Raw genomic sequence first — 26,288 nt, forward strand, 5'->3', positions numbered from 1 at the left:
CAAGTTGCTGGATCTAAACCGCCCCACAGTACTGCTGTTTTTATGGTTAAAAAAAAAATAGGCATCTCAGTTGCCACAATTGTACTGTAACATTTACATTTGTTCTTTTACTGTAAATAAAAAAAAACTGCAATTTTACTGTAAAGTTTACATTTGTTCTTTTACTGTAAATAAAAAAAAACTGCAATTTTACTGTAAAGTTTACATTTGTTCTTTTACTGTAAATAAAAAAACTGCAATTTTTCGGTAAAATAGCTGCCATTTTTTTCATAACCGCAAATTAACAACTGTAGATTTTTCGGTGCCAAAATGCCAAAACGGAACCACAGTTTTACAGTAAAAAAAACTGCAATTTTTCGGTAAAATAGCTGCCGTTTTTTTTATAACCGCAAATTAACAACTGTAGATTTTTCGGTGCCAAAATGCCAAAACGGAACCACAGTTTTACAGTAAAAAAATGTAGTATATATTAATGTAGATGGAAAAAGTGGTGGTGGTGGTAAATTATATTTATATAGCGCTTTTCTCCAGTGACTCAAAGCGCATTTACATAGTGAAACCCGATATCTAAGTTACATTTAAACCAGTGTGGGTGGCACTGGGAGCAGGTGGGTAAAGTGTCTTGCCCAAGGACACAACGGCAGAAACGCGGATCGAACTTGGAACCTTCAAGTTGCTGGATCTAAACCGCCCCACAGTACTGCTGTTTTTATGGTAAAAAAAAAAAAATAGGCATCTCAGTTGCCACAATTGCACTGTAACATTTACATTTGTTCTTTTACTGTAAATAAAAAAAAACTGCAATTTTACTGTAAAGTTTACATTTGTTCTTTTACTGTAAATACAAAAACTGCAATTTTTCGGTAAAATAGCTGCCATTTTTTTTATAACCGCAAATTAACAACTGTAGATTTTTCGGTGCCAAAATGCCAAAACGGAACCACAGTTTTACAGTAAAAAAATGTAGTATATATTAATGTAGATGGAAAAAGTGGTGGTGGTGGTAAATTATATTTATATAGTGCTTTTCTCTAGTGACTCAAAGCGCTTTTACATAGTGAAACCCGATATCTAAGTTACATTTATACCAGTGTGGGTGGCACTGGGAGCAGGTGGGTAAAGTGTCTTGCCCAAGGACACAACGGCAGAAACAGGGATCGAACTTGGAACCTTCAAGTTGCTGGATCTAAACCGCCCCACAGTACTGCTATTTTTATGGTAAAAAAAAAAAATAGGCATCTCAGTTGCCACAATTGTACTGTAACATTTACATTTGTTCTTTTACTGTAAATAAAAAAAACGGCAATTTTACTGTAAAGTTTACATTTGTTCTTTTACTGTAAAAACAAAAACTGCAATTTTTCGGTAAAATAGCTGCCATTTTTTTTATAACCGCAAATTAACAAATGTAGATTTTTCGGTGCCAAAATGCCAAAACGGAACCACAGTTTTACAGTAAAAAAAAGTACAGTTTTTTTTCATTTAGAGAAAAATGCTGTAAAAACCACAGTAAATTTCACAATTTTACCATGAAATCTATTTCTTCTATTTTAGTGCACAATATGATGGATAATTTGCTCTGAAATCATTATTATTAGTATTTCCATTCAAAAAATGGTTTGAATGTTTGATAATATATTTTGGATAATTAGACAATATTTAAGTGAGCTTAATTTGCGATTACATGGAGCACATATATTCTTTTTTGCTCCCAAAATAGAAAGAAAGAAAACATTTAGTAAGAAAAGTTACAGAACTTTATTGATACATATTTTTTCCCGGCTTTCGAGGGCCGAATACAATGAAGTGGCGGGCCACAGCTGGCCCCCGGGCCTTGAATTTGATGCCTGTGGCGTAGCGCTTTTATTTTGAAGCCAGAACAGTGATTGGCTTGAGAAGGTGTCTTGACATGTTTTGATGGCAGACCAAACAGTCTTAATTTGCTTAAAACTTGGTAACAGTAAGTACAGTAAGAAATACGTGCGCCTTTTCAAAGTATTTACAATAATAAAGCAAACAAGGTACATATTGTAAACACACCCATAAACAACTTTACATAGTGGATCATTTATACCTACATTTACTCTTACTTACCTCATAAAATGATATTTGCATTTTTTAAATGCATTAAAAATAAGCTCAGTCAATTGAATATCCTGAATAGATTGTATTTTACACCCTCTCAGTTGTTTAAAATGGGTACCGTATAGTTCAAGTTTTATATAAAGTGTCAGGCATCTGAAATAACTAGTATTAATTTATTGTGGGAATGTTAGTGAATAAAGAGACGTGTCCGTTGCGAGTCTTGTTTATCCATACTAAAAATGTATGTAACGCCTAAACCAAAAATTAACAAAAGGGAAAGGAAAAGGCAATGAAGCATAGGGATTGCCATGCAGAACTGGTTACAAAGTAAACAGAAACAGAATGCTGGACGACAGCAAAAACTTGCAGCGTGTGGAGCAGAGACGGCGTCCACAAAGTACATCCGTACATGACATGGCAAGCTAACACAAAGCAGGTGCGGGGAATAGCGCTCAAAGGAAGACATGAAACTGCTACAGGAAAACGCCAAAATAACAGCACAAGACAAGAACTAAAGCACTACACACAGGAAAACACCAACAAACTCAAAATAAGGCACAACGACCTGGTGGAGTTTCAATTTTTACGGTTTTCTGCTGGTGGTGTCCCTCCGTATTTTTCAATGGAAAAAAATGTGCCTTGCCTCAAAAAAGGTTGAAAAACACTGTATTAAATGATTGAATTGTTTGTAATGCCCCGCGGAGAACCTGTGTATGTACTTTGCTTTAAGACGCTATTTTAAACTTGTTGTGCGTCGATAAGAAAGCTCGTCACTGCAATGGCAACAAATTAGCTCAGTTTTGTGTAAAGTTCCGTTGTGTTTTGAAGTGAAATTGGTCGCCTCTAATCACTTCCGGCTTTAGGTGCGGTCATAACAAATGTTCTGCCCTCACTATATGTGTTGAGGTTATACAGCTTGGCAGACAGCTAACAAACGATCCAAGACGTTCTAATAAAGTTCCAAAGTAGATGAATCCATTTAGGCTCTTTATTGCTGTTGATCTTGCTTTGTCTTTTTTGTATCTTTACTTTTGTCTTGCACTTGAACTGAAATACACACAATGACGAATGTATAAGCCATGTGATTCAATTAACATACTGAAATGTAATACACAATATGTAAATATTAGCTTTACACAAATATACAGCACAAATACTGCTGAGGGTTGAAACTATTTAGATGGTGAAAATATATGACTGGCAGCCATTTTAAGTCCTCAAAAGATCCATTAAAACAGTCTGCAAAAATCGTTTTTCAATAAATATCTTAGTATCAAATTGAACCTTTTTCCACCTTAATATTGAGTTACATAAACAAGTTAAACAGTTTACATACGGACTTGTCTTTTCCAAGGCTTGTAAGAGCTAACAACTTGTCTACTTCTCAATTGTCTCATGAACTGAACTGACATCGTCAACCCGGAAGTGCCCAAACAAATGAAGCGTAGTATTTTCCTATCGCCAAAAGGTGTCAGTAAGAGTCTACAATCAAATGGGCAGAACAACAAATGGTGGGATTCATTTTGATACATTTATGGTAAGGCAATCATTTTTTTTCAATTACTCACATGCGTTAACGTGTTGTCGTCGACAGCCCAAAGACCCTTGTACTGTCACGATTCCAAAGCTGAACACACTTTGTTCATGTCAAATAACTCAACACGTTACTTTTACGAGTGCCAATTAAACTCGTCTTTGGAAAAGACAGGCGGGCCAGGCGGGTGCTCGACAATGTAATTCACAATGTTTGCCTTCAGGCATCTCACGTGGGGCCTAAGCCTCTATGCCAGGGGTCACCAACCTTTTTGAAACCAAGAGCTACTTCTTGGATACTGATTAATGCGAAGGGCTACCAGTTTGATACACACTTAAATAAATTGCCAGAAATAGCCAATTTGCTCAATTTACCTTTAACTCTATGTTATTATTAATAATTAATGATATTTACACTTAATTGAATGGTTTAAAAGAGGAGAAAACACCAAAAAAATTACAATTAAATTTTGAAACATAGTTTATCTTCAATTTCGACTTTTTAAAATTCAAAATTCAACCGAAAAAAAGAAGAGAAAAACTAGCTAATTCGAATCTTTTTGAAAAAATTAAAAAAAGAATTTATGGAATATCATTAGTAATTTTTCCTGATTAAAATTAATTTTAGAATTTTGATGACATGTTTTAAATAGGTTAAAATCCGATCTGCACTTTGTTAGAATATATAACAAATTGGACCAAGCTATATTTCTAACAAAGACAAATCATTATTTCTTCTAGATTTTCCAGAACAAAAATTTGAAAAGAAATTCAAAAGACTTTGAAATAAGATTTAAATGTGATTCTACAGATTTTCTAGATTTGCCAGAATAATTTTTTTGAATTTTAATCATAATAAGTCTGAAGAAATATTTCACAAATATTCTTCGTCGAAAAAACAGAAGCTAAAATGAAGAATTCAATTAAAATGTATTTATTATTCTTTACAATAAAAAAAAATAAATGTACTTGAACATTGATTTAAATTGTCAGGAAAGAAGAGGAAGGAATTTAAAAGGTAAAAAGGTATATGTGTTTAAAAATCCTAAAATCATTTTTAAGGTTGTATTTTTTCTCTAAAATTGTCTTTCTGAAAGCTATAAGAAGCAAAGTAAAAAAATTCATGAATTTATTTAAACAAGTGAAGACCAAGTCTTTAAAATATTTTCTTGGTTTTTCAAATTCTATTTTGAGTTTTGTCTCTCTTAGAATTAAAAATATCGGGCAAAGCGAGAACAGCTTGCTAGTAAATAAATAACATTTAAAAAATAGAGGCAGCTCACTGGTAAGTGCTGCTATTTGAGCTATTTTTAGAACAGGCCAGCGGGCTACTCACCTGGTCCTTACGGGCTACCTGGTGCCCGCGGGCACCGCGTTGGTGACCCCTGCTCTATGCTAACCTCTATAACTAGCATGAGAACGCTGACAAGTGCTACTCAGTTGAAGAATAAATAATACAAATGCTTTGTCAACTAGAACATAACTTGAACATATACATCGATACAAACAACTACCAGCAACTTTTTAAGGAAAAGTAACATCCAAAGAACACTATTTGGTGAGTTAGCATTCCAACATTAGCATCTAACATGTCAGTCGGTTGCTTGAAATCAGTTATTGCCAGAATCCAGCTATTGACAAACAACTACAAGCAAGTTTTTAAGGAAAAGTAACATCCAAAGAACACTATTTAGTGAGTTAGCATTCCAACATTAGCATCTAACAGAGGTGTGGACTCGAGTCACATGACTTGGACTCGAGTCAGACTCGAGTCATGAATTTGATGACTTTAGACTCGACTTGACAAAATGTAAAGAGACTTGCAACTCGACTTAGACTTTAACATCAATGACTTGTGACTTCACTTGGACTTGAGCCTTTTGACTTGACATGACTTGCTACTTTCCCCAAAACCTAAAGCTTAAAAAGTTATTTGGGAGCGCTCCGTAGCTTTCATTTTGTACGTGTCTGTCTATCAGCGTGTTGTTCCTGTCAGCTGGTGTGCTCTCAGTACAACAGCCAATCAAATTTGATCTACATTGTTTTCATCACACAGCATTCAGCCAATCAAATTGCAGGACAACCAATGAACAAGAGTTGTCAAACAACGCGCCAGTGAGAAAGATTTATACCAAAGTTGGTTTCGTTCGGGTATAAAAACTACGACTTGGTCAACAAAAAACGAATTGCCGTATGCAAATCACGCAGTTCGAATATTACAGACGGAGACGCAACAACTTCCAACTTCGTTCGACATTTGAACTTGCACAAAGAAGGGTAAGTTTTGAATGTAAGATAACGTTTATTGGCTAAGTAACGTGACTTTTATTTGCTGTGTAGTTAAATCAGTGAGGCTGTAAACTCACTGCTAACGTCATAACCATAGACATCTTATAAGTAGACGCAACATCGAGCGCTACTGCCTACTGGCGCAGACGAGACGCGGGGCCGCCATCTTGGAGTGGTGATCCGCTCCACTCAGTGCAATTCATTTGGCAGGAGCAATGAACTGTCAGCGCATTTAATTCATTTTACCTCACTGAATACCACTCATTTTCACGCGCTTTTTTGTCATACGTGTAGCTATGATAACGGACACATGTTTTATTATTCCTAGTTTGCTTAACAGTAATATAATATTCTTATATGCTATAAGTGACCAGACGTCCGAGATCAAAACTGGGAATATAAGCCCAGAGAAGGGGGAAAAAAACGGTCAGCTATTTTTAAGTTGAAGAAACAATATGATTACGTTATATATACATGCGTATATCCTACATAAACAATGTATGAATACATTAGATATCTATATATCTTATAGACCGTATCTCTGTTGCTGCAGCAGCAGAGAGTTTATTCTGTCTTGACACTTTGTATTGATATTTTGTATTACATTCTTCCCTTAAATGATAATGTTTACAGTGATTGTTATATATGTATTTTTTATGTATGTCGCTTTGGATAAAAGCGTCTGCCAAATACTTAAACTTATATAAACACCTGAAACTCTTTATATCAGCTAAAACCACCAATCTGTTTCACTGGATTCAGAATAAAACCAAATGCTGTCTTACCCAACAATGTTAGTATTTGAATATTGTTACGTGAAGACTTATTCCTGGTTACAATTATACTGTTAAGAAAGTATTGTCTTATATTTTGCCTAAAATGAGAATGCATCATAATCAGTGGCGGCTGGTGAATTTTGTTTTAGGTGGGGCTCAAAGTTTGTAAACCAAACCCCTGTAGGGGTGTCATCCTCCCCCAGAAGATTTATTTGTGATTTTCACATACAAATATTGAAGATCTTTGCTCCTTCTCAACTCTGTGGTAATGTTATTTTCATAAAATACAACCAATAGTACATTAATGTTAAATCTTACTTGTGAAAAGTAATCACCCGATTTCTATTTTCAACAGTCCGCTCATTTGAGCAGGAAAACGCTGAACACCAGCCCGGCATCTTTGTTTCCTACCTGTCAACTGTCAGTTTAGGCTGCTCGCCGGCTCCTCATCACCACTTCAAGATGGCGGCCAAATTGCTCGTGTCACAGCAACCAATACTGCGTCTACTTATAAGATGTCTATGGTTATAACATCATTTCAAAAACAGCAATCTGTTGCGTCCACTGCAGTTTGCTACCTTATTCATACTTTTTGTCAAGTGATTTTTTTAAGCAGGGTTGCATGAGGTACCAAACATAACGTTACGTTAGTCAATGTATCACACACAGTAACATAACGTTAGACGGCGGTCAGCAGCACCGCATATTTTAGCCACCTACAAAAAGACAAACATAGTCAAATAAAGGTCAGTTAAAATGTATACTATATTAAGAATATGTGTACATATTGCATAGGGCCCTGACATCTAAAAAGTACAACTCTGTTCATTGTTATGTTCATGTATTTGTTATGTTTTTCATATGTACGCACACATCAACACACATACAGTATGAGATGAGATCAATGAGATAAGGTAAGAACAGAATAGAAACTGCTGTGGAACTAGTTACAATACAATATGCCATGGAAATACAATGTTAACACTTTTGTACAAATAAGTACAGTTGCACTTGTTTTTGCAAATGTGTTTATTCTGTAAAGGAATGAGTTAAATGTTTAAAATTGTTTAAACTATTAAAATGACTGGTTAATAGTGCTATTATGAATTGCAATGTCAGTACTATTTTTTTTCCTGCTATTTCAAATGCACATGTTTTAATAAATAAATACAGCGGTTTAAAAGCATACACAATTTGTGTAAAAATATTAGTCTGTGGTTAAAAGGACTTGAAAGGACTCGAAACTCAAAATGCAGGACTTGTGACTTGACTTGAGACTTTCCAGTCTTGACTTTGGACTTGACTCGGACTTGCCTGTCTTGACTCGGGACTTGACTCGAGACTTGAGGGCAAAGACTTGAGACTTACTTGTGACTTGCAAAGCAATGACTTGGTCCCACCTCTGGCATCTAACATGTCAGTTGGTTGCTTGAAATCAGTTACTGCCAGAATCCAATTATTGACATAAGTAACTTTATAACTAGCCACAGTACTGGACTATATGTAGGTCCGGGTAAATGTACAGTAGAAAATCAGAAGTTAGTATTAAATGGACGTGGCGTGGAATTTGAGTAGTTCTACAGAGCTGTTCTGAACAGCTAGCGGAAAAACTTAACAGTGTTTTTATAATAAATTACACATTTTGTGTATTTTCGTGCTGTTGGAAGTAAAACGGAATTACACAAAAAACAGACAGTAAAATACATCACAGTAGTTTTTAATGGCATGTTAGAATAATCTTATGCTTAAAGGCCGTTGCTATACTTATTAGCTATTGTCCTCAAGTTGTACATTTTTATCTGCGAAAGGCCTATAACTTGTTTTCAGCCACGGCATATGAGGGGTGGCCTCGCTGCAGATATTTTGTTTGTCTTAGCCCACTAACAGCCAAGGACTTCAAAGACCTCAACGAAGATAAGACGACAGCACACAGACGAAGCAGAGACAAGGCCAAATCACAATGCCCCAGCACATTCCGTCACGTATGGTGCGTACTGGAGCTACTTTGCATTATATGTGTGACCACTCCTTTTAGAGGTGGCCTCAGTGATGTAACCAGGGACCTCCCAAATAAATAGAGGAGCATGTGGGACTGTTACCGTAGAGCAGGGGTCACCAACGCGGTGCCCGCGGGCACCAGGTAGCCCGTAAGGACCAGATGAGTAGCCCGCAGGCCTGTTCTAAAAATAGCTCAAATAGCAGCACTTACCAGTGAGCTGCCTCTATTTTTTAAATTGTATTTATTTACTAGCAAGCTGGTCTCGCTTTGCTCGACATTTTTAATTCTAAGAGAGACAAAACTCAAATAGAACTTGAAAATCCAAGAAAATATTTTAAAGACTTGGTCTTCACTTGTTTAAATAAATGCATTCTTATAACTTTCAGAAAGACCATTTTAGAGAAAAAATACAACCTTAAAAATGATTTTAGTTTCCTGACACTGTAAATCAATGTTCAAGTAAATTAATTTTTTTATTGTAAAGAATAATAAATAAATTTTGATTTAATTCTTCATTTTAGCTTCTGTTTTTTCGACGAAGAATATTTGTGAAATATTTCTTCAAACTTATTATGATTAAAATTCTAAAAAAATATTCTGGCAAATCTAGAAAATCTGTAGAATCAAATTTAAATCTTATTTCAAAGTCTTTTTAATTTCTTTTAAAAATTTTGTTCTGGAAAATCTAGAAGAAATAATGACTTGTCTTTGTTAGAAATATAGCTTGGTCCAATTTGTTATATATTCTAACAAAATGTAGATTGGATTTTAACCTATTTAAAACATGTCATCAAAATTCTAAAATTAATCTTAATCAGGAAAAATTACTAATGATGATCCATAAATTCTTTTTAAAATTTGTTTCCAAAAGATTCGAATTAGCTAGTTTTTCTCTTGTTTTTTTCGGTTGAATTTTGAATTTTAAAGAGTCGAAATTGAAGATAAACTATGTTTCAAAATGTAATTGTAATTTTTTTCGTGTTTTGTCCTCTTTTAAACCGTTCAATTAAGTGTAAATATCATTAATTATTAATAATAACATCGAGTTAAAGGTAAATTGAGCAAATTGGCTATTTCTGGCAATTTATTTAAGTGTGTATCAAACTGGTAGCCCTTCGCATTAATCAGTACCCAAGAAGTAGCTCTTGGTTTCAAAAAGGTTGGTGACCCCTGTCGTAGATCAACAGGGACAGAGCTTCGTGAAAAAAGTCACCCGGTCTCTTCACTCATTTTTTCCTCATCCATCCATCCCTTCGAGTTAGCTTTTATGATGACGCCGGCTGGAAAGTTCTCTTTTGGCAAGGTCTTCCTTTTGAATATCACCATGGGTGGAAGTTTCTGGCCGTTAGCATGGCAAGCTAACCACAGTGAAGGACGACTTCTCATTCCCTGTGGTGCGAATATTCACCGTACGTGTTCCCGTTGTATCCACAGTGCGGTTCACATGAATATCAAAAGTCAGTGGAACCTTGTACGCGTGTCTCTTAGTAGGAGACATTTTGTGGTCTTTACAGAAACACACAAATGAAATGAAACGTAATATCCACACGCTTCTTCTTCTACGGGGGCGGGTGCTCACCTTGGCGGTTGCTTACAGTAGAAGAAGAAGCGCTTCCTCTTCTATGGGGGTGGTTGCTTATCGTAGAAGAAGAAGCGCTTCCTCTTTTACGGGGAAAAAAGATGGCGGCTGTTTACCGTAGTTGCGAGACCTAAACTTTATGAAAATAAATATTAATATTAATCCATATATAAGGCGCACCGGGTTATTAGCCGCACTGTCAGCTTTTGAGAAAAATTGTGGTTTTTAGGTGCGGCTTATGGTGCGCAAAATACGGTACTATGCAATTCCAAAGTTGTGCTTTGCAGACATGTAGGACAAGGGCGTCGAAAGCATAGACGTGTTGAAGTATGTGATGCGAGCCATGAATTATACATAACATATTTGAACAAACAACTGTAGACATTCATTAACCACCATAAAAATATTATCCTAACTTAATTGACCTTGTTTTTACCTCTTTATACTGTGTTTATGTTCCATGTGTTACTGGCATTCATGGTAGGAAGGATTATTAGGTTTCTTTACTGTACCTATGGCTTTGAACGCTATCTTATCCTGTCTTATCTTAAAATAGCAAAACACTTTTTTTTAACGTAACTTACAATGTACCGTATTTTCCGGACTATAAGGCGCACTTAAAATCATTTTTTTCCCCTCAAAACTTTACAGTGCGCCTTATAACTCGGTGCGCCTAATGTACGGAATAATTCTGGTTTTGCTTACCGGCCTCAAAGCTATTTTATTTGGTACATGTTGTAATGATAAGTGTGACCAGTAGATGGCAGTCAAACATAAGAGAAACGTGTAGACTGCAATATAACGGCAGTCACACACAAGAGATACGTGTAGACTGCAATGTGACTCAAGTAAACAACACCAACAATTTATATGTTCCATTGAAAATATAGAACATTACACACGGCGCTCAAAAATCTATCAAAATGTTTTAGTATGACTTTGGTACGTTATGAAGCCACACCGCTTGATGGATTGTACTGTGCTTCAACATACGAGTAGTATTATGGTGTGTGTATAAGGTAAGACATTATCTGGCGTTTTGTTTCGCAATATTATGCAAAAGCAACTTTTCTTACCTTCTGGTACCTGCTGATCTGTGTTTGGGATCTGCATAAGTCCTGAAAAATTGTGCGAGTCCGCCTTTGTCCGCCGATAAGCTTTTTTTTTTCTCTATTGTCTTGTTATGGGACATTCATCCTCCACTGTTGCCATTTCTAATATAAAATAGTGTAAAGTTCTTACTTATATCTGGCATGAAAGCACTAAAACATACCGGTGTAGTGAGTTTACATTATTCACCCAAGGAACTTTAGTTATTAGAGAGGTTTCGGACGGTTTTTCACGGGACACATTACCAGCGAACTCGATATTTTGACCAAAGAACCACCATTACATGTTATGTAGACCACAAGGAAATGTTTTCAATTTAGAAAAATAATAATAATATGACTCCTTTAATGCGCCCTATCATCCGGTGTGCCTTATATATGGCAAAAGTAGACCATTCATCGGCAGTCTGCCCTATGGTCCGGAAAATACGGTGTATCATTTTCCTTTAGACGTTTTTCCTTAAACCAGTCTAGGACACCTGTGTCGATATAATTGCTAGTCTACTATATGAATAAGCACATCAACATAAAAAGAAAAAATACCAGCTGAAAGCTCAACACAACCAATTTCAGGAAAAGAGAAGACAATTCAAACAAGAACCTAAAATGTCAAACATGGGAACTATCCAAGACCAGCATAATTTCACCAGTTTTACATCTACAGCGGGGGTGTCCAAAGTGCGGCCCGCAGCTAATTGTTTAGCGGCCCGCCACACATTCTGGAAATACTATTGTAAAAATAAAAAAGAACATTAAAAAAAGTGGAATGAGGTCAAATATAACGAGAAAAAGTTGCAATTTTGACACAAAAGCTGCCATGCAGGCTGTTTTTTTTTCTTTTGTCTTTCTTCATTTTTTGCCATTGCTCAAAAAATAAAAATTATTACAAAAAATCCATGTTATAATGAATTATTTTCAGGGCTCCAATTACTTGAAATATTTCACTTTAAAATGTTTTATGTGACAAAGGGCAGCACACTCCTCAGCCTTCCCGGTAAGGTCTATTCAGGTGTGCTGGAGAGGAGGCTACGCCGGATAGTCGAACCTCGGATTCAGGAGTAACAGTGTGGTTTTCGTCCTGGTCGTGGAACTGTGGACCAGCTCTATACTCTCGGCAGGGTCCTTGAGGGTGCATGGGAGTTTGCCCAACCAGTCTACATGTGTTTTGTGGACTTGGAGAAGGCATTCGACCGTGTCCCTCAGGAAGTGAGAATATGGGGTATCGGACTGTCTGATTGTGGCGGTCCGCTCCCTGTATGATCAGTGTCAGAGTTTGGGCCGCATTGCCGGCAGTAAGTCGGACACGTTTCCAGTGAGGGTTGGACTTCATAACTTTTATGGACAGAATTTCTAGGCGCAGTCAAGGCGTTGAGGGGATCTGGTTTGGTGGCTGCAGGATTAGGTCTCTGCTTTTTGCAGATGATGTGGTCCTGATGGCTTCATCTGGCCAGGATCTTCAGCTCTCGCTGGATGGGTTCGCAGCCGAGTGTGAAGCGACTGGGATGAGAATCAGCACCTCCAAGTCCGAATCCATGGTTCTCGCCCGGAAAAGGGTGGAGTGCCATCTCCGGGTTGCGGAGGAGACCCTGCCCCAAGTGGAGGAGTTCAAGTACCTCGGAGTCTTGTTCACGAGTGAGGGAAGAGTGGATCGTGAGATCGACAAGCAGATCGGTGCGGCGTCTTCAGTAATGCGGACGCTGTATCGGTCCGTTGTGGTGAAGAAGGAGCTGAGCCGGAAGGCAAAGCTCTCAATTTACCGGTCGATCTACGTTCCCATCCTCACCTATGGTCATGAGCTTTGGGTTATGACCGAAAGGACAAGATCACGGGTACAAGCGGCCGAAATGAGTTTCCTCCGCCGGGTGGCGGGTCTCTCCCTTAGAGATAGGGTGAGAAGCTCTGTCATCCGGGGGGAGCTCAAAGTAAAGCCGCTGCTCCTCCACATGGATAGGAGCCAGATGAGGTGGTTCGGGCATCTGGTCAGGATGCCACCCGAACGCCTCCCTAGGGAGGTGTTTAGTGCACGTCCGACCGGTAGGAGGCCACGGGGAAGACCCAGGACACGTTGGGAAGACTATGTCTCCCGGCTGGCCTGGGAACGCCTCGGGATCCCCCGGGAGGAGCTGGACGAAGTGGCTGGGGAGAGGGAAGTCTGGGCTTCCCTGCTTAAGCTGCTGCCCCCGCGACCCGACCTCGGATAAGCGGAAGAAGATGGATGGATGGATGGATGGATGTTTTATGTGGTAAATAGTGCATATATTGTGTAGTAGCCAGAGGTGGGACCAAGTCATTGCTTTGCAAGTCACAAGTAAGTCTCAAGTCTTTGCCCTCAAGTCTCGAGTCAAGTCCCGAGTCAAGACAGGCAAGTCCGAGTCAAGTCCAAAGTCAAGACTGGAAAGTCTCAAGTCAAGTCACAAGTCCTGCATTTTGAGTTTCGAGTCCTTTCAAGTCCTTTTAACCACAGACTAATATTTTTACACAAATTGTGTATGCTTTTAAACCGCTGTATTTATTTATTAAAACATGTGCATTTGAAATAGCAGGAAAAAAAATAGTACTGACATTGCAATTCATAATAGCACTATTAACCAGTCATTTTAATAGTTTAAACAATTTTAAACATTTAACTCATTCCTTTACAGAATAAACACATTTGCAAAAACAAGTGCAACTGTACTTATTTGTACAAAAGTGTTAACATTGTATTTCCATGGCATATTGTATTGTAACTAGTTCCACAGCAGTTTCTATTCTGTTCTTACCTTATCTCATTGATCTCATCTCATACTGTATGTGTGTTGATGTGTGCGTACACATGAAAAACATAACAAATACATGAACATAACAATGAACAGAGTTGTACTTTTTAGATGTCAGGGCCCTATGCAATATGTACACATATTCTTAATATAGTATACATTTTAACTGACCTTTATTTGACTATGTTTGTCTTTTTGTAGGTGGCTAAAATATGCGGTGCTGCTGACCGCCGTCTAACGTTATGTTACTGTGTGTGATACATTGACTAACGTAACGTTATGTTTGGTACCTCATGCAACCCTGCTTAAAAAAATCACTTGACAAAAAGTATGAATAAGGTAGCAAACTGCAGTGGACGCAACAGATTGCTGTTTTTGAAATGATGTTATAACCATAGACATCTTATAAGTAGACGCAGTATTGGTTGCTGTGACACGAGCAATTTGGCCGCCATCTTGAAGTGGTGATGAGGAGCCGGCGAGCAGCCTAAACTGACAGTTGACAGGTAGGAAACAAAGATGCCGGGCTGGTGTTCAGCGTTTTCCTGCTCAAATGAGCGGACTGTTGAAAATAGAAATCGGGTGATTACTTTTCACAAGTAAGATTTAACATTAATGTACTATTGGTTGTATTTTATGAAAATAACATTACCACAGAGTTGAGAAGGAGCAAAGATCTTCAATATTTGTATGTGAAAATCACAAATAAATCTTCTGGGGGAGGATGACACCCCTACAGGGGTTTGGTTTACAAACTTTGAGCCCCACCTAAAACAAAATTCACCAGCCGCCACTGATTATGATGCATTCTCATTTTAGGCAAAATATAAGACAATACTTTCTTAACAGTATAATTGTAACCAGGAATAAGTCTTCACGTAACAATATTCAAATACTAACATTGTTGGGTAAGACAGCATTTGGTTTTATTCTGAATCCAGTGAAACAGATTGGTGGTTTTAGCTGATATAAAGAGTTTCAGGTGTTTATATAAGTTTAAGTATTTGGCAGACGCTTTTATCCAAAGCGACATACATAAAAAATACATATATAACAATCACTGTAAACATTATCATTTAAGGGAAGAATGTAATACAAAATATCAATACAAAGTGTCAAGACAGAATAAACTCTCTGCTGCTGCAGCAACAGAGATACGGTCTATAAGATATATAGATATCTAATGTATTCATACATTGTTTATGTAGGATATACGCATGTATATATAACGTAATCATATTGTTTCTTCAACTTAAAAATAGCTGACCGTTTTTTTCCCCCTTCTCTGGGCTTATATTCCCAGTTTTGATCTCGGACGTCTGGTCACTTATAGCATATAAGAATATTATATTACTGTTAAGCAAACTATGAATAATAAAACATGTGTCCGTTATCATAGCTACACGTATGACAAAAAAGCGCGTGAAAATGAGTGGTATTCAGTGAGGTAAAATGAATTAAATGCGCTGACAGTTCATTGCTCCTGCCAAATGAATTGCACTGAGTGGAGCGGATCACCACTCCAAGATGGCGGCCCCGCGTCTCGTCTGCGCCAGTAGGCAGTAGCGCTCGATGTTGCGTCTACTTATAAGATGTCTATGGTTATGACGTTAGCAGTGAGTTTACAGCCTCACTGATTTAACTACACAGCAAATAAAAGTCACGTTACTTAGCCAATAAACGTTATCTTACATTCAAAACTTACCCTTCTTTGTGCAAGTTCAAATGTCGAACGAAGTTGGAAGTTGTTGCGTCTCCGTCTGTAATATTCGAACTGCGTGATTTGCATACGGCAATTCGTTTTTTGTTGACCAAGTCGTAGTTTTTATACCCGAACGAAACCAACTTTGGTATAAATCTTTCTCACTGGCGCGTTGTTTGACAACTCTTGTTCATTGGTTGTCCTGCAATTTGATTGGCTGAATGCTGTGTGATGAAAACAATGTAGATCAAATTTGATTGGCTGTTGTACTGAGAGCACACCAGCTGACAGGAACAACACGCTGATAGACAGACACGTACAAAATGAAAGCTACGGAGCGCTCCCAAATAACTTTTTAAGCTTTAGGTTTTGGGGAAAGTAGCAAGTCATGTCAAGTCAAAAGGCTCAAGTCCAAGTGAAGTCACAAGTCATTGATGTTAAAGTCTAAGTCGAGTTGCAAGTCTCTTTACATTTTGTCAAGTCGAGTCTAAAGTCATCAAATTCATGACTCGAGTCTGACTCGAGTCCAAGTCATGTGACTCGAGTCCACACCTCTGGTAGTAGCCATATAAAAACATCAACATTTTCTTTGACAAAAGCGCAAAAAACAAACAAAATAATAGTTCCAGCATAAAATGGACAGATATATCTGAAGTTGATCTCGTAACTTAAGTGTTGAAAGTAAAATAAAAACCTAATAATAATGTATCACTTTATGAGTGGGGCACCTTTTGGATCTTTTGGATTTTTTATTTATCTTTTCACTGTGATTACTCAAAAATATGAAAGAATTAAAATCAATGGTGTCCTGCATTATTGATCTTTTAGGGCTCTAATTACTAAATACTGCATATTTCAGTTTTACTAGAAAAAAACTAAGTTGTTTTTGACAGAAAAGCCATAAAACATTTTTTAAAATTTGTATTACTTTATATCAACTTGAAGTTGATATAGAGATTTACTGTAAGCGGTAAATAATTAAAAAAAATAATAATAATCTGACTTATTTTTAACATTTTAATGACTGAGACCCTTTATGGTCCCCGGGACCCCTAAAGGTAAAATAAATTTTTAAAAAAGCATATATTTTGTTATGGTTTGAAAATGAAAAATATCAAAATGGCCCCCACATGCTTTAATTTTTCCGTGTGCGGCCCTCAGTGGAAAAAGTTTGGACACCCCTGATCTACAGCAACCACCAAAGTCTAACCTTTTACTTCCACACCAAGATCACCCTTGTAGAAATTGTAAATGCAGATTAAAAAAATGGTCCTTTTCGTGAATTTTGAAATATTACAACTATTGTTTGAAGAATCCAACCAGTCAGGTACATCCCCAGTATAGCAAGGACGCTTACACAAGCATCAACCACTTTTTCCACCCACCGTTTTCTCAAAACACACCTAAATGTGATTAGGACTTACCTAAAAGGCCTCCCAGCAGGCGGACTGAGGTGGACCGCTGGACCATACTCTTGGTTTTAATTCCTCAGCTCTAGAGTGATTGAAAGAGTATGTGTGTAGGTCTATTTATGGCATATACTGTATATACAGTAACGCACTATCACGGGGCGAGTCGTGCACACTGCTACAACACAAGTCTATGCAAGCCTTTGGTGAAAGTGTACTGTACGTTCAACGCGCCAAACATGGATGAGCAGATGTCAAGTCTTCATTGCAATCCTGGATCATTCTGGCAGCCACAAGGCATTTTGTTTGTCTCCTGTACTTCCTTTGTTGTGGACAATATGATCTGAAAAGGAGAAAGGAAAGGTAATTAGGAACCGACAATAAGGAACACATCGCATTGAATTAATGCCGATACTGTAAACTGAGACCGTTCGGTATCGATTCAGTTTCACGTCTCTACACTCCAAAAGGTTTAACCCAGAATAATCGGAACATTTGATGATAACATGTACAGTATTCTGCAGTATCGTAGCTTATCGTGCTATATTTATGCTATAGAAGTGACCTAACTCTGCTGCAACAGCAGGGTTTCCCACACAGTCATTTATTTGTGGCGGCCCGCCACGAAAGAATTACGTCCGCCACAAATAAAAAAATAAAATAAAATAAAAATTTAAATTTAAAAAATAAATAAATAAATAAAAATATATATATATATTTTTTAGGGATGTCCGATAATATCGGCCTGCCGATATTATCGGCCGATAAATGCGTTAAAATGTAATATCGGAAATTATCGGTATCGTTTTTTTTATTGTCTGTATCGTTTTTTGTTTTTGTTTTTTTTAAAAAAAATTTTATTAAATCAACATAAAAAACACAAGATACACTTACAATTAGTGCACCAACCCAAAAAACCTCCCTCCCCCCATTTCTTTCTGTTATCAATATTCTGGTTCCTACATTATATATCAATATATATCAATACAGTAAACAAAGGCTCCTAATTAGTCTGCTGACATATGCAGTAACATATTGTGTCATTTTATCATGTTATTATTTTGTCAATATTATAAAGGACAAACTGTAAAACATTATTATTAATCTACTTGTTCATTTACTGTTAATATCTGGTTATTTTCCGTTTCAATATGTTCTATCTACACTTCTGTTAAAATGTAATGACTTATCCGTCTGTTTGGATGCTTTACATTAATTTTGGATGATACCACAAATTTAGGTATTGATCCGGCAGGCCGATATTATCGGCCGATAAATGCGTTAAAATGTAATATCGGAAATTATCGGTATCGGTTTTTTTATTGTCTGTATCGTTTTTTATTTATTTATTTATTTATTTTATTTTTATTAAATCAACATAAAAAACACAAGATACACTTACAATTAGTGCACCAACCCAAAAAACCTCCCTCCCCCCATTTCTTTCTGTTATCAATATTCTGGTTCCTACATTATATATCAATATATATCAATACAGTCTGCAAGGGATACAGTCCGTAAGCACACATGATTGTGCGTGCTGCTGGTCCACTAATAGTACTAACCTTTAACAGTTAATTTTACTCATTTTCATTAATTACTAGTTTCTATGTAACTGTTTTTATATTGTTTTACTTTCTTTTTTATTCAAGAAAATGTTTTTAATTTAGTTATCTTATTTTATAATTTTTTTTAAAAAGTACCTTATCTTCACCATACATGGTTGTCCAAATTAGGCATAATAATGTGTTAATTCCACGACTGCATATATCGGTTGATATCGGTATCGGTAATTAAAGAGTTGGACAATATCGGAATATCGGATATCGGCAAAAAGCCATTATCGGACATCCCTAATTTTTTTTTTAAATTTTTGTCCTGTCCAGCTTCTCAGGCAAATCATATAGTTGATGTAGATGCCCATATCGGCTGTTCAGATTTACTTTACAAAAGAGAAGTGTAGGATACTTCTCTTGTTGCCTTATTTGTATTTGACTTTATTAAATGTATTTATATTAGAAACACAACATGTGTATATAACAAAGGGTGCAAAGTCTGCAGGCAGTAGGAAACACATGGTTAAGTGTAGGGAGTAAAACTGATGGCAGTCTAAAGTTCAAGATTTTTGGAGCTCTTTGTTCAGTGGATCAGATGTTTGATGAAGCTCTGTGTCTATCTACCACCACTACTGTTTTCTGTTTATTTGTTACTGACTGTGGCAGGACACCTCTGCCTCTGTTTCACTTTATGTTGCTGGTAAATAATATGGTTGTAGTAGTAGGCTAAAGTTAAATTATTTAGTATGCACTAATTAAAGGGGCAGAGCTTTGAGACATTTTAGCTTTTATATTTTATAAGATATATTTTTTGTAAGAACCACAATTAATAAATATATTTCAGTGAATAACTTGTTGTTCAAATCTGTTTATAAATATGTACATAAAGTGTTGTAATTATATTGTAAAATGGATGGATGGATGGACGTTTAAAACAAAATTGTTATTATTAATTAGTAAGTATACATTTTTTGAGCCTTTTTAGAGAAAATCAAATCATTGTAGTAAATTATGCAAATTAATCGATGATGTCATGGCGACCACGCCCATAGCCACGCCCCCACCGCCACAGGTATCTTGGCAGTTTATGGGAAACACTGAACAGTAATGTTAAGAAAAGTCTCTGTTACTGTATATACTAGGGTTGTCTCGATACCGGTACCAATATGTATTTCGATACTTTGATACTTTTCTAAATAAAGGGCACCACAAAAAAATGCCATTATTGGCTTTATTTTAACGAAAAAATCTTAGGGTACATTAAACATACGTTTATTATTGCAATCGCAGAAGAATTTTGTCCTTAAATAATGTAGTGAACATACCAGACAACTTGTCTTTTAGTAGTAAGTAAACAAAGGCTCCTAATTAGTCTGCTGACATATGCAGTAACATATTGTGTCATTTTATCATGTTATTATTTTTTCAATATTATAAAGGACAAACTGTAAAAAATGATTATTAATCTACTTGTTCATTTACTGTTAATATCTGGTTATTTTCCGTTTCAATATGTTCTATCTACACTTCTGTTAAAATGTAATAATGACTTATCCGTCTGTTTGGATGCTTTACATTAATTTTGGATGATACCACAAATTTAAGTATTGATCCGATACCAAGTAGTTACAGGGTCATACATTGGTCATAATTTAAGTTATCATGTGTCCAGGGACGGATTTCCTGAGTTTATGAATATTTGATTTTTGTTTTTCTTAAGAAAAAATATTTTGTGACGATAAAACATATTGATGTAATCATAGTAGTATCGACTAGATACACTCTTGTACTTGGTATCATTACAGTGGATGTCAGGTGTAGAGCCATCGTTTGTTTACACTGTGACGCCGGTGAGCTATTGTATCCTCCTACGGTGTGTAGTGAAGCATGTTTAGCTATTCCTCGTCCTGCAGGGATGATACTTGTAAAAAATTATGGATGGATGTTAGCCGCTTGCTAGCTAGCTAGCCATGTCTCAAAGCACCTCTTCCTGAGGGCGTTTCAGTGTTATAACTTCACCTTTATCTTTAGTTTTCAAGCAAAAATGCGTCCATTCTCCCTTTTCTGTCTACACACTGTGTCTGCTTATAAGTACTCTGGGATTGTGCGCTGCCGAACACGCTCCTCTGCTTGTAAAACCAGCAATGTCACGACGTGATGACGACGCGCCGTCATGCCTGAAAAAAATAAATAAATATGGCAAACCGGTACTTTTCAAACAGAGTATAGTACCGTTTTTGATTCATTATTACCGCAATACTTTACTAGTACCGGTATACCGAACAACCCTAGTATATACTGTACTGCTAAATATTTGTTGTGCAGATCACAAAAAATAAAAATGAAGCAGCAAAGTTATAATAGCCGAACATTTACAGACAACTCCAAGACAACGTTACCAGTGACAAAAGTCACTGCAAAAGAAAGTGTTACTTAAAAATAAGTTTTTCTGTTCCTTGGATTTTACTTTTCAAGTTTTAAGGTAAAATCATTTGCTCATTAAACCAATGTACTTGCATTTTCCTCCCATTTTTCACCAACCTATTTACTATGGCCACATGAGAACTCAAAACAACGAATGATATCATTATTCAATTGAATTTCCTTTGACACAATGAGCTCTAAATCACAGTACAAATTCATCAATCATGTTTCATAAATCGCAATTATTTTTTCCCCCAGACTTTAAAGTCCAATTAACAGTTGAGAAAAACACTTGGACATGGTATCAAAACAAAACCTGGAGGAAACCTGGGGCCGTACTTATCAAGCTTCTTAGAATTAGTCCTAAGAAGTCTGCTAAGAGTTGACTTAAGAGTAAATAAATTCTTCGCTGAAAGCTGCACTTAAAAGTTAGTTATCAAGCGTCTTACTCACACTTTCAGCGAAGTGTAGGACTGAATCTTAAGTGTCACACTCAGAGCTGAATTACGACATTACTATGTGCCGTAAACGGAATTTTAGGTGACGTCATTTCTGTGTCCATAGAAATGACCAATCACGGAAGGGAATCCGTTGTCTAAGAATAAAGAAATATCTTGGAAATATTTAAGTAGACAATGGGAGTGTATATTTTGACAATAAACTACAAAATTATATAAAACAAACTAGTCCCCGCCGGCACTCACGCTACCGCTCCCTCTCTTCTATCGCCCACACACTCACTGACGTCACTCACCTCACGGCCACACACATACGCTACTGTCATAACATTTTCTTTCCAATTCATTAATTAGGCAACTAATTTGAAACTGGTGTGGGTGGCTCTATATATACTAGCCCACTGCAGACACATGCAGAAATCAACACGGAATCGAAAAGTATTAAATCTGTGACAAAAATAACATCCGCTCTGTCTAAACGATACCGTTTGATCAGCTGCTCGTCATCAAAAAAAAAAACCATTGTTCCGTTCCCTGAACGTTCGCGCACGTCTCCCTCGCCTCAGTGCCATCCCCTGCTGGCAACTCCTAACCACTTAAGACACCTCTGAAGGTCTCTTAAATATCGTGGAGAGTAGGAGTGATTCTTAGACTTAAGAACGTTGATAAAAAGCTTTTATTCTTAAGTTTGAGAGTAGGACTAAATTTCGCAAATTCTCAGGACTTAAGTGTAAAATGGCACTCTAAGAAGCTTGATAAGTACGGCCCCTGACCTGTGCGCCTAAGGATGGCCCTTACTGGAATAGGTCAGGTGACAGTCAACAGGGCTATGCAAGGTGACAGAAGGTCACATACCAAAACGACAACCTTAATAAGCTCGGACCCCCGCCAAAGACCTTGTTTTCATAAGCTATAGTTGCAAGGTGCCAAACAGTGTTCATTTCATTGACCAATCATTTTTGTCATAGCTATGGACATCATCAACTCTATTGCAGACGCCAACGTCCAAACAGTATATGAAACAAAAAATACAGTATAAAATGCATTATTTTGTAAGGCTGAAACGACGCGTCGACGTAGTCGACGTCATCGGTTACGTAAATACGTCGACGCCGTTTTTGTGCGTCGGCGCGTCGCATATTTACGTCACACTACCGTCATGGCGGAGCGCAAAGCAGACTGTGCGAGCGAGGGGGAAAAACGCACGCCAAAAGTGGTCAAAAGTGTGGGAGTATTTCAATACACAGCCTAATAATGTTGTTGTATGCACACTGTGTCGAGCGGAAATGGTCTATCATAGCAGCACAACGGCTATGAACGAACATTTGAAAAGAAAACCATCAGCCATCAACTAGTCAATCGTCCGCGTTAGCATACGTTGTCATCATTACACAAAAACATGAATGTGTCATTTGTATCTGCTAGGGGTGTAACGGTATGTGTTTTGTATTGAACCGTTTCGGTACGGGGCTTTCGGTTCGGTACGGGGGTGTACCGAACGAGTTTCTAAGCTAAAGCTAACTTTAGCTGCTAAAGTCTTAACAAGTTGCTTTGCTCCTCTGTCTCAGCACGCAGCATTGTCCCACCCACACAACCATCTGATTGGTACACACGAAGCATTATCAGCCAATCAGCAGTGCGTATTCAGAGCGCATTTAGTCAGCGCTTCAGCGTGGAGCAGATAGGTGTTTAGCAGGTGAGCATCAGGCAGCGGACTCTCCCCAAATGATAATAAACACCTCCCAGTCAACTACTAGTAACATCACTATGAGCCCGTTGACCTTCTAGAAACTTAAACGGCAGCTCAGCTCGCTCGCAGTCCTGGTTTGAGGTGAAGGCTAATATCCTCTCAGTTCCAGCCACATTGACCCCTTCTGAGCGCCTATTTTCAGCTGCTGGGAATATTGTAAACAAGAAAAGAACCAGAGCATGTAGACATGCTAACCTTTCTTCATTACAACTGTTAGTCACTCACTGGAATGAGTAGAATTGGTTATTGTGTACTGTGTTGGACTGGATGTTTATTTTGCACATTTTAAAAGCAATACTTAATGTTTACAGTGCTCCAGAATATTTAGATTGGCACTTTTTTGTATTGGATGTTTATCTTTATTTTTGCACATTTTAGCAAATAAGCAATACTTTCACTTTTGTTGAAATGTTTACACTGTTGTTACAGAATATTTTGTTTTGCACTTTTTTGTATTGGATGTTTATCTTTATTTTTGCACATTTTAGCAAATAAGCAATACTTTCACTTTTGTTGAAATGTTTACACTGTTACAGAATATTTCGTTTCACACTTTTGTGTATTGGATGTTTATCTTTATTTTTGCACATTTTAAAGCAAAATAAGCAATACTTTTACTTTTGAAATGCTTATACTATTGCAGAATATTAAGATTTGCACTGGATGTTGACTTTTATATTTGCACATTAAAGAGCAAATAAGCTACTTTTAATTTTGTTAAATGTTAAAAGTTTTAAATGTTTACATTGTTACAGAATATTTAGTCATGTTGTTGTCAATGTTGACTGAGTGGCCATACTTTTTTTTTTTGTAAATAAAAGCCATGCCTTTTGAAAAAACTGGCCTACTTTTATTTTTTCATCTTCATTTTAAATAAAGTAAAATAAAAAATAATCGGTAAAAGGAAAAATAATCTATAGATGAATCGAAAAAATAATCTATGGATTAACTGATTAATCGAAAAAATAATCTATAGATTAATCGATAGAAAAAAATCGTTGGCTGCACCCTTATTATTTTGCATAATATTTTTATTGTAAAGTGCTATTCAGTAAAGGGCATCTCATAAACAATGTGGAGGAGCTCAGATCATGGAAAGACTTTTATTCTAATCATCACCAATAACTGAGCTTGACATTCAGTACAGGCCAAAAGTTTGGACACGCCTTCTCCTCATTCAATGAGTTTTCTTTATTTTCATGACTATTTACATTGTAGATTGTCACTGAAGGCATCAAAACTACGAATGAACACATGTGGAGTTATGTACTTAACAAAAAAAAGTTGAAATAACAAAAAACTGTCATGATCCGTGGTCCGGATCATGTTTTGTTTAGTTATATTCTGTTTGTTTTGGACTTCCTTAGTTGTTTTGTGCACTTCAGGGGTTTGTTTTGGTTACCATGGGTACGAATTGGTTTCACCTGCCTCTGATTAGTGTTCGGCACGTTCACCTGCTGTTAAACACTAATCAGAGAGCTATTTATTCACGTTGCCCGCCACACACTGTCTGGCCTCCTTGTTTGCGGTAAGCAAGTGTTATGTTGGTTTGTTTCATCTCCTAGTTCTGTGCTAAGTGTTAGCCTTAGCTTCCCGTGCGATCGGCACGCTTTTCTTCTGCTTGTTTTTCTGTTTGCCTATGATTTATGTAAATAAATCATCTCTTACCTTCACGTTTTTGTCCGGAGTGTCCGTGTTGCACTGGAGGAACGATCCCGCACAAATATGCGACACCCACGTGACAAAAACATTTGTTTTATATTCTAGTTTCTTCAAAATAGCCACCCTTTGCTCTGATTACTGCTTTGAACACTCTTGGCATTCTCTCGATGAGCTTCAAGCACACCTGTGAAGTGAAACCCATTTTAGGTGACTACCTCTTGAAGCTCATCAAGAGAATGCCAAGAGTGTGCATATATATGTATATATGTATATACACACACATACACACACACAAATTATATATATATTATTATACACACACACACACACACACACACACACACACACACACACACACACACACACACACACACACACACACACACACACACACACACACACACACACACACACACACACACACACACACACAGTCAAAAGTTTACATACGATCCTCCTTTTTCATTGTCCCATTTACTCTCTGTAAAGCACCAGTTCCATTGGCAGTAAAACAGGCCCAGAGCATAATACCACCACCACCATGCTTGACGGTAGGTATGGTGTTCCTAGGATTAAAGGCCTCACTTTTTCTCCTCCAAACATATTGCTGGGTATTGTGGCCAAACAGCTCAATTTTTGTTTCATCTGACATCACATGGACAAAGATAAGACCTTCTGGAGGAAAATTCTGTGGTCAGATGAAACAAAAGTTGAGCTGTTTGGCCACAATACCCAGCAATATGTTTTGAGGAGAAAAGGTAAGGCCTTTAATCCCAGGAAGACCATTCCTACCGTCAAGCATGGTGGTAGTAATATTATGCTCTGGGCCTGTTTTGCTGCCAATGGAACTGGTACTTTACAGAGAGTAAATGGGACAATGAAAAAGGAGGATTACCTCCAAATTCTTCAGGACAACCTAAAATCATCAGCCCGGAGGTTGGGTCTTGGGCGCAGTTGGGTGTTCCAACAGGACAATGACCCCAAACACATGTCAAAAGTGGTAAAGGAATGGCTAAATCAGACTAGAATGAAGGTTTTAGAATGGCCTTCCCAAAGTCCTGACTTAAACGTGTGGACAATGCTGAAGAAACAAGTCCATGTCAGAAAACCAACAAATTTAGCTGAACTGCACCAATTTTGTCAAGAGGAGTGGTCAAAAATTCCAGCAGAAGCTTGTGGATGGCTACCAAAAGCGCCT

The 26,288-nt window shown here is 37.1% G+C and overlaps 1 protein-coding gene across 6 annotated transcripts in view; it reads right to left on the reverse strand.

The window, feature by feature from the left end:
• il34 (interleukin 34) overlaps positions 1-26,288 on the reverse strand; it is a 261,834-nt gene that overhangs the window by 101,730 nt on the left and 133,816 nt on the right. For 4 of the 6 annotated variants that reach the window (XM_062036122.1, XM_062036119.1, XM_062036123.1 and 1 more), the window contains exon 2: positions 17,256-17,583. In XM_062036122.1, coding sequence (XP_061892106.1) covers positions 17,256-17,301 — 46 coding nt within the window. In that variant the 5' untranslated portion in view covers positions 17,302-17,583. The remainder of the gene's footprint in view (positions 1-17,255; positions 17,584-26,288) is intronic. The other 2 variants (XM_062036121.1, XM_062036120.1) reach the window with 2 other exon arrangements.

The sequence above is a fragment of the Entelurus aequoreus genome, linkage group LG24, assembly GCF_033978785.1.
Source record: "Entelurus aequoreus isolate RoL-2023_Sb linkage group LG24, RoL_Eaeq_v1.1, whole genome shotgun sequence".
Lineage (NCBI taxonomy): Eukaryota > Metazoa > Chordata > Actinopteri > Syngnathiformes > Syngnathidae > Entelurus > Entelurus aequoreus.